At 32.7% G+C, this 9,600-nt stretch overlaps 1 protein-coding gene across 3 annotated transcripts; it reads left to right on the forward strand.

Annotated features, from left to right (window-relative positions):
* The first annotated feature begins 438 nt into the window (after nucleotides 1-438).
* LOC112422218 (zinc finger CCHC domain-containing protein 7) lies at nucleotides 439-6,569 on the forward strand. 3 transcript variants are annotated; one of them, XM_024785154.2, is made up of 12 exons: nucleotides 442-750; nucleotides 1,575-1,692; nucleotides 1,777-1,868; nucleotides 2,829-2,946; nucleotides 3,031-3,122; nucleotides 3,473-3,607; nucleotides 3,704-3,868; nucleotides 4,236-4,403; nucleotides 4,570-4,686; nucleotides 4,918-5,025; nucleotides 5,629-5,736; nucleotides 5,911-6,569. In XM_024785154.2, exons 1-12 carry the CDS (start codon nucleotides 508-510, stop codon nucleotides 6,361-6,363), a joined length of 1,917 nt encoding a protein of 638 aa, XP_024640922.1. In that variant the 5' UTR covers nucleotides 442-507; the 3' UTR covers nucleotides 6,364-6,569. The 3 variants fall into 3 exon arrangements, with proteins under 3 accessions (XP_024640924.1, XP_024640922.1, XP_024640923.1); XM_024785155.2 differs by having other exon boundaries at nucleotides 1,777-1,862; XM_024785156.2 differs by lacking the exon at nucleotides 5,629-5,736 and having other exon boundaries at nucleotides 439-750.
* Nucleotides 6,570-9,600: the final 3,031 nt, after the last annotated feature.

Raw genomic sequence — 9,600 nt, forward strand, 5'->3', positions numbered from 1 at the left:
CGCGTTGAGGAGTACCAAGGCAACTCTTGTCCACATTAAGAATGTAGCAAGAATGGTTGAGGCAATTCCACTTGACAACTCGGTCCACCGCAGCAGAAGCAGGGGAGAGCTTGAGAGATGTCTCGATAACATAAACTGAATCATGAATGTTGAAAGAAATGCGATGAAGAGACCAAACCTTATTACTGAAACATTGCGGTGTCTCCAAACCCACCAAAGGTCACAACAAAGAGGAGAGAGTCGGTACTCACGAGACCATCTTTTAGCCAGACACATAAGAAGCAGATTCCACGAAGAAGTCACCAAAGGTGAAGCCAATGTGGATATTTGTAATAAAAAAAAAAAAAAAAGGCCTATGTAGGATACATAATTTAATTTAACTACTGAAAAACAATTTTAATTGTTAATTTTAAACAAAAATAATTGTTAATTAATTACGAGAAAGGAAACAACCGAAAAAAGCGATATTATAATTCGGGTTAGGGTTTGCTCAAATTGAACTTCAAGATGGGAACCAAAAAGAAATCAGCGAAGAAGATAGAGCTCGAAGAAGACGAGCTCAATGCTTCAAATTCTTCAGTCACAGCAATCAGTGATGACGATGAAGAAGCAAACAAGGATCTCAGCCTCGAGATTATTCAAAAAGCGCTTCTCAACCGTGCAATTAATCCCCAAAACGGCGCCGTATTGGATACACAGACAGTAAAGAAGAAGAGGAAGAAGAAAAAGACGAAGATTGAAGTTGTAGATGTTAGTTTCTGTTTAGTTCGTTAATTGAATGTTTACTGTGCAAAAATTTGATTTTTTTTCCCCAATTTTCCAATGGAAATTTGGGGTATTTTTAGTCTGCAATAAAAAGATGATTTTTTTTTTTTCAATGGAATTTTTGGGTTGATTTTTTCGAACTTACTTACTATTAGCATAATCACTTGGGAATTGTTTTAGAGCGGTTTGCATTGGTTTACTTGAGCTTAACTAGTGGCATAAGAACTTGTGAGAGTGATTGGGGAACTTATGACATGTTCATTAGCTGTTTTTACTTTTTAGCTTATTTTCATAAGTTCTCGAGGACAACTTATTAAAGAGCTTATAGCTTATCTGAAAACAATTCGAATTTTTTTTTATTTTTTATTTTTATTTTTTATGGAAGTAGCTTATATTAAGCGCTTAGGCTATAAGCTGCATTACAAATCAAGTTGTTTATCCAAACAAGGCTCTATTGAGCTTACAAAAACATCTTATGGCATTCTATAAGATGTTTTCAGCTTATTTACCCTAGCTTTCAATGGTAGCTTATATGAAAACAACTTGATTTTGTTTAACTTTTGTCATACAGATAATCTATCCACAAACAGTATTATGACAAGTACTTAATTAAGTTGTTTATTCTAACAAGGTCTATTAGGGCATATGATTGATACACACCTAAATTGGTTAGTCAGATTAACATTAAATGTTTCTAAGACAATCATTAGAGTTGCAATGGTATATTATGTATTCAAATATAATTAGTTTAAGAGCATTTGGGATTTTGTTTCGTGTTTTTTGAAACTAAATTGGCTTTGCTTGTGTAGGCTGTTATAGTTGAAGAAAAAGAAAAGGAAGTTGTAGAGACAATCAAAGCACCAGAAAAAGTGGAGCATGCCGAAGTGGAAACAGGCATGGTTGATACGAGTGACAATGTTGTTCTGGGTAAGCCGCTTGCGGGTTGTAATATTTGTTCAGAAATTTAATGTTGAAAATGTCGTGCTAACACTGTATTGGATGCATTGACAGGAAACACCGCTTCCGAATCACATAGTGAGGAGATTAAGACTCGGAAAAAGAAGAAAAAGAAAAAACATGAATCTGAGATTCAAACTGTAAATGTCCGTCTCTATTTGACTTGTTCAATTGAAAATTTATTGTGTAAAAGTTGATTTCCCCTCCTTATATTTTCAATAGAAAATTGGGGATTCTTAGTCTGCAACAAAAGAGTATTTCTATGGAAAACTGTTCTTACTCTCTTAACACCACAAGGGTGCGGTTGAAAGACACCCAAATTGCTCTAATGATTAATTAGTTTCTGTTTAGTTGGATTGGTTTTTTTTGAGCTTATCCAGTGGTATAAGAACTTGTGAGATTGTTTGGCGAACTTATGAAAACAACTTATGACATGTTGATAAGCTGTTTTTACTTTTTAGCTTATTTTCATAAGCACTGTTTTTACTTTTTAGCTTATTTTCACAAGCTCTCCAGGATAACCTGTAAAAACAGTTTATAGCTTATGTCAAAACAATTTAAATTTATCATATCTTTTGTCATGGAAATAGCTTATAATATGCGTTTATGCTATAATCTGCAACAATTAAGTTGTATATCCGAACAGGGCCACATTGAGTTTATGGAATCATCTAATGACATGTCTATAAGCTATATTCAGGTTATTTTCATAAGCTTTCAATGACAGCTTAGATGAAAACAACTTGATTTTGTTTAACTTTTGTTGTAGAGATAACTTATTCATAAACAGTTATATGATAAACACTTAAGCTGTTTATTCAAACAAGGCTTAGTAGGATATATGATTAAAACACACCTAAACTGGGAGATAACTTATTCATAAACAGTTATATGATAAACACTTAATTAAATTGTTCATTCAAACAAGGCCTAGTAGGGTATATGACTGAAACACGCCTAAATTGGTTAGTCAGATTTAACATTAAATGGTATTAAGACAATTATTAGAGTTGCAATTGTGTATTGTTTATCCAAAAGTAGTTTAAGAACATTTTGAGCTGTGTTTTGTGTTCTTTGATATACTTAATTAAGCTTTGCTTATGTAGGCTGTTATAGTTGATGAAAAAGAAAAGGAAGTTGTAAAGACAATCAAAGCACCAGAAAAAGGGGAGAATGCCGTGGTGGAAACAGGCATGGTTGATATGAGCGACAGTGTTGTTCTGGGTAAGCTGCTTGTGAGTTGTAATATTTGTTGAGAAATGTATTGTTGAAAATGCTATGCTAACACTGGATTGGATGCCTTGATAGGAAACACCGCTTCCGAATTGCATAGTGAGGAGATTAAGACTAAGAAAAGGAAGAAAAAGAAAAAGCATGAATCTGAGATACAAACTGTAAATGTAAGTCTCTACTAGACTTGTTCAATTGAATATTTGTTGTGTTAAAGTTGCTTCCCCCCCACCCCTACCCATATTTTCAATGAAAAATTGGCCATTCTTGGTCAACCAAGAAAGTTTTTCTATGTTTGCATTTTTTATGGAAAACTATGCCTACCCTCTTCTTTGAAGAAAACTGTGCCTACTCTCTAGCACTACAAAGCTGTGGTTGAAAGACACCCAGAATGCTCCAATAATTTGAAGACAACTAAAGTTCAAATAACGAATTCTTTCTTATCCAAAATTAGTTTAAGAATTTCGGTTGTGTTTTTTCACTTTTTGGTATTTTTGAAACAATGGATTGTCTTATATAGGCTGTTACAGTTGAAGAAGAAGAAAAAAAGGAAGCTGTAGAGACGATTGAAGACCCAGAGAAAGTGGTACCTGGTGAAGCAGCAGAACCAAGGGTGGTTAATACGAGCAACAACACTGTTCTCCGTAAGCTGCTTGTGAGTTGAAATTTTTGTCCCGAAATGTGATGTTGAAAATAGTATTGTACTGTCTCCAAGGCTTACTTTGGGTACATGTTTATGTTCTATCATCAGCGTGGTCCCAGGTATTTTGATCCTCCATCAGATAATGTTTGGGGAACATGCTATAACTGCGGTGAAGAAGGCCATGCTTCTTTCAACTGTACAGCTGCTAAGCGCAAGAAACCTTGTTTTGTGTGTGGCAGTTTGAGTCATAATAATGGCAAAAAATGCATTATGGTATGTTTGGTTTGCTTCTCCTATTCTTTTTTCTGTTTAAAGGAGCTATGTATACTATAGTTACCGATTATGTATAATAAGTTTGATCGATTTGCGTGGTCGCTTATTTTTATTGATCGGCGGGCTGAGTCTATGGTACAAGGTCTGTTTGACTGCGTTGGTGGCTAGGTGATACTGCTCCTGTTGCAGTGCATGCACCATTAGGCTGAATTGAATGCAACTGTCCATAAAATGAAACTTACCAATTTCAGTGGAATGAATTTCAACCATATAATAGACTGTCATATTGGTTTGTCAGCGCTTAAAAATGTTTATATCATGGTTTATTGTTTATCTAGAATTATAGATTTCCTTTTATTTTCTGTAGGGACGGTATTGCTCTACCTGCAAGCTAGCTGGTCACCGAAGTAGCGACTGTCCAAAGAAGCATACAGGTGGCTCTAATTCTAAAAGCTTAACAGTATGCTTGAGATGCGGGAATTCTGGGCATGATATGTTTTTGTGCAAAAATGATTATTCGCAGGATGATCTCAAGGTAGTTCTTATCCATCTTTTTCGCTTCATTTTCCTCCTTTTCTTTTATGGGAAACTATGCTAAAGGGTTTTGGTTGAGTTCACTTATTTATTAATGGGTAAATCAGATATGGATTATGAAGCGTTCAGTTCATGATTGTTTACTTGATTTCCTTTTGTTTAACTAGGAAATACAATGCTATGTCTGCAAGAAATTTGGCCACTTATGCTGTGTCAATACAACTGAAGCTATACCAAAAGAATTTTCTTGCTACAAATGTGGTCAGATGGGTCATATTGGTTGGGTAAGTCTTTTAAGTTTATTGACCTGTGATTTATTTTTAATCTTGACGTCACGTTATGCATTGCTTTTTCTTTCCAAAAGTAGTTAGGTTTGCTTTTCCATTAATTTCATTTTTTTGCCTACTGGGAGTAAAGCACCTCAATCTGTTTTTAAAAACTATGATTTGACACGTAAATACCTTAGTATTAAAATAAAATTGAGTATGCATGTTTATGAAGATCAATTGGTGCAGGCATGTTCAAGGTTGAAAAATGAGGCCACTGCTGCCACCACACCTAGTTCATGCTATAAATGCGGTGAACAAGGACATTTTGCCCGAGAATGCTCAAGTTCTGTTAAGGTAATTTTCAAAATATATCTATAAGGTTGTTTAATCTTTATATTCTATTTATCTTTTCTGTTATGGGGTTATCCTCGATCTAGACCATCATTTCTGAACGACTCTCTCTTTCCAAGGGTAATTTGATTTGATTTGATTTGCTTTTACTTTAAATTCTCATCTTTTCTCATATTAAGATTAACTTCCAAGGTATACATACACCAAACTATTTTTAAAAATATTGACTTAACACAACAAACAAAATTCTAAATTAATTAATAGGAGATGAATTTAGGGGAGAGTTTGCCGAGGGACCTTTTTTCTTGTCTCAAATTTGGTTTCAGATGGGCGTGGAATAGAATCAAGATAATCCCATTGTTTTTGTATTAATTAGAAGGGGTGCTCTGTTTGTAGTGCCCCGTAGCTGTTTTTCTCTGGTCCCTGTTAAAGGGTGTTTTGGTTACGGCCCTGGGTACCTTTTGGTAACAGGTTTTGGGTGTGAGCCTTTAGAGGTTATTGTAACGTGGTTTGAGTGTTCCTGTTCATTTTGTGCAAGGTGCTTGTGTTTAATAAATATATGCTGATTTAAATAATAAATAAATTAACGAGGATCAATCAATGCAGGCAAGCTCGAGGTGGCAACCTGAGAACACCGATCCAGCTACACCTAGTTCATGTTATAGGTGTGGTGAAGAAGGACATTTTTCCCGAGAATGCTCAAGTTCTGTTAAGGTGCATTTTATGATATTTCTTAAAGTTACTGAAATAATTTTAGCCGTTTGCCATTATTATCTATCTATTATTAGTTTTTATGCTTTCTTACCTCATAATATCTATCTCTTCGCTCAGTTTCTTTTAAAAATAAATGAATAAGTTGTTTTTTGTTTGCTGCGTTCACCTCCTCAGGTAGGCAACAAGAAACATAATTTATCAAGTACAGAAACACCAAGATCCCAGAAAGAGAATGGTCACATGGGATATAGATCTGCACCTTATGATAATGGTAACAATAGTAAAATGACAAGGTCTCATACAGAAGAAAGCATCATTAAAACACTAAAGAAATCAAAACATAGAGGTGATTGGACGGCAGAGCATTCTGGTGATTTCTCTCCCTTCAATTCCAAAAGGGATAATTGGAGGTCTCCAATAACACCATGTACTAATAATAGTGCTAAAAACCATTTTTACAATAGTGGTAGTCACAATTTCAGTTCTAAATCTTTTACGCGGAATGTTCATGATGGAACTCCTAATTCAGAAGGATCAACGAGGACTTTTCATCATGGGTACTCAGCTTCTAGGTTTGGCAACTCGAGTAGTAATGGATTTGAGAGAAGTTACAACAACGGGTGGTAGCTTCTCCAGAAATCTAGTCTAGAATAGATTATATTCTTTTTTGACAACTCATTTGCAAGTTTTGAACTCATTCATGCACCCTTCTCATTTATTCTTTGTATCATTATGTTGTAATAATAAATTTATTTCATTGAACTTGGGGGGTCACCCAAAAACTTCATTTATAGAAATGTTTGTCTCATCTTCCAAATGTGACTTTGACTTGAGCTTCTAGACCTACATTTTGATCAAGGTTTTTTTTATTCAAATGATGATCTACTATTGACTTTGAATTGGAACGGCTTCATAATTACACTTGATATCATGTTTACGATCGAAAATTTGGATGTTATCATGTTTACGTGAAAGATAAAGCAAAAATGCAGATGTTAATGGATTTTTTCATCCATTTTTTTTTTTTAAAGGGAAAGTGTTAAATCACAACTTGTACAAGGTCAAAAGTCTAATTGGCACAAATTATACCAACTCATTGTTATTTTTGGCTAAAATATGTTTTTTTTTTTGTCTCTTATCAAAATTATTATAATACCTTTTTCGTTTTGCAAAAGTAATTCTTCTCATAATTTGTTAAGGGTGATGGCAGTATGTTACAGTTATACATACGAGTAGGCTATGAGGACCAAAGTTAATATGTTATTATGAACGATGATGGACTAAAGTGATACCAAATTATTATGGTTCGAAAGTTACTATATTCTCGGGGTTAAAAATATATTAGAACCTTATTTTTATAATACTTTTTACTGAAATGATTATCCATCTCTTAACATGTTTCACCTAAAAACAAAATTTGATTGAACTTCAGAATTTGTTTAACACACGAGAAACGATGTGCCATTAGCACACTTGAGTTAACCCATCAACACTTAACCATCAGATGATGAAGATCATTTAACGATCCGTCGATCACAACATGAATATGTTACCCTTTAAATGTCAACAAATTATTTTCTTTCTTACAACAATCCTTGAACGGTACTATATATGTGATGTTTCTCCGATCAACTGGAAATTTTTTCTACTCAAATGAAGAAAACCTTCATACAAATAATTTTTTAGTAAAAGATATGTAGTCCTTTTTTATTCATAGCACCGATTCTTTCTCTCAAAATTGTTACTTATTTTACAGGTTTTGTTCAAACATTATAGGAACATTTTAGAGTAGTTAGTTAACATATTCAAAGTTTTGCATATCTATTTGTAACATATCCCATCTGTTTACCTATTTTTCTTAAATCATGATCGTTGATTTCATATTGTGTTACGGGACATATTTGATCCCACCTAAAACAAGAAAGTATCTTGGCACCCCAAAAGGCGCAAATAAAATTATTCATTTTCAAGTTCCACACCAATCTATTTCATTGCAATCATATTTCCTTTAAAATAGTTGCAGTAGAAAGTTTAATCATATTTCTTTGTCTTAATTTATTGGAGCAAATGTGATAGCATTCCTTTGAATTTCATATATACATTTAAATATCATCATCTTACTCACCAGTACCACCATCATGTATTACAAATACAATGTGGAGCTAGGAGGAACTGATTTTTAAAATGTAAACCACATGCATGAATTTAACTTGTGTCAAGCATTTGATCATTTGATAACCACCAATTAGTTGTACTATTATTATTCTGTCTTTAGAATACTTAGAGGCAAGCTATTAATGGCTCATGAGGCAGGTTAAGTTACAAGAAAAAAAGTTTAAGGTTTAGATTCATAAATCATTTGTTAAAAGAGTTTAAGAACCCATTTGGGGACCTAGTGGTTGGCTTGAGATCTTGGAGTTTGCTCCTCCAGAGGTCTCAGGTTCGATTCCCTCTGGTGCCAATTTTGGTGGGCTAAGTCCATACAGAGCTTGCTCTGGCTTTAAACGCCCCCCCCCCGCCCGCAAGTGGGCGGTGGGATTGGTCCCCTCGGATTAGTCGATTCTTGGATCGGATACCGAGTTTTCAAAAAAAAAAAAAAAAGTTTAAGGTTTAGATTCATAAATGATTTGTTTAATTTTATTTGTTGTCAAAATTTTCTAAAAAAACGAGATTATCAGTTTGAAGTTTTTACATCTATCTATCTTTTGTATTTGGATGATTTCATTCCATGTACTAAACCAACAAAAATGTTATTTCTTTCATTAAAACTTTAACTTATACACTTAAAAACTAAACTATTGCCTACAAAAATTCCATGCCAGGTTCTATGGAGGTCTCATGCTCAAGATATTGGAAGTCTCATGCTCAAGACATTATAGCTTTGTCATTCCCTGCTGCAATGAAATGCCTAAGAATAACAATCATTGTTTCTTTAGATCAACATACTCTTATGTTTCAAAATACATTTTGTAATTTTATAATATGCACTATTCTCATATCTTACTTTGATCATATTTTTTAACTAATATATAAATACAAATATTATATCGGTGGTTGATAGTTTTTTTAATAGTGGTTGATAGTTTTTAATAGTGGTTGATAGTTTTTTAACTAATATATAACTAATATATAAATACAAATAATATATAAATACATGTTTCTTTAGATGAAAATTATTTTTGGATAGTGGTTGATAGTTTTTTTAATGAAAAAGATATGTATTTTTTTGCAAGATATATCGGTGATTCGTGCATGTAGTTGATAATTTTGTTTGTGATCGAAATACATAACTCTAAAAATCATATTTAATATATAAAAAATGAAGAAGATATGTATTTTTTACAAGATATATTGGTTTCATACATAGTTGATGATATTTTTTATGATTGAAATATATGACTTCAATAATCATATTTAATCCATTTTTTCCGACAAAATCATGTTTAATCCATATGAATGAGAAAAAATCAATTGACTATGTTTGATCTCATATTCAAAAATGATTTTTTCATATAAAAGTTTACGATATATTAATTGTGTTTTTATCTTTTTAAAAAATTATTACTTTTTAAAAAAGAAAATAAAAGTACCCTAAAAAAAAAGTAGAAAAGATTGCATCATAGAAGCTGTTTTAGTAGTTCCGATAAATAAACACAAAATAATTAATGGTTTTTAAAAAAAATTAAATTAAATCACTAAATTATTAAGTATCAAAATCATTTTTTTTAATAACCTGTAACAAGTAAAGACGTATTCTCCTCTCCACAGCACTTTTTTTAGTGGTAGATAGATTTCTTTTCTTATTAACTTTTAAGCTCACAACATCAAGTTTTATTGAAAAAAGGGCAACCACATTAATTATTA

The sequence above is a fragment of the Medicago truncatula genome, chromosome 5, assembly GCF_003473485.1.
Source record: "Medicago truncatula cultivar Jemalong A17 chromosome 5, MtrunA17r5.0-ANR, whole genome shotgun sequence".
Taxonomy (NCBI): Eukaryota; Viridiplantae; Streptophyta; class Magnoliopsida; order Fabales; family Fabaceae; genus Medicago; species Medicago truncatula.

Coding starts and splice junctions, on each gene's coding strand:
- LOC112422218 (XM_024785154.2), top strand. CDS start 508: ATGGGAACCAAAAAGAAATCAGCGAAGAAGATAGAGCTCGAAGAAGAC. Junction 751..1,574: donor CGAAGATTGAAGTTGTAGAT/GTTAGTTTCTGT, acceptor TTGCTTGTGTAG/GCTGTTATAGTTGAAGAAAA. Junction 5,026..5,628: donor AATGCTCAAGTTCTGTTAAG/GTAATTTTCAAA, acceptor CAATCAATGCAG/GCAAGCTCGAGGTGGCAACC.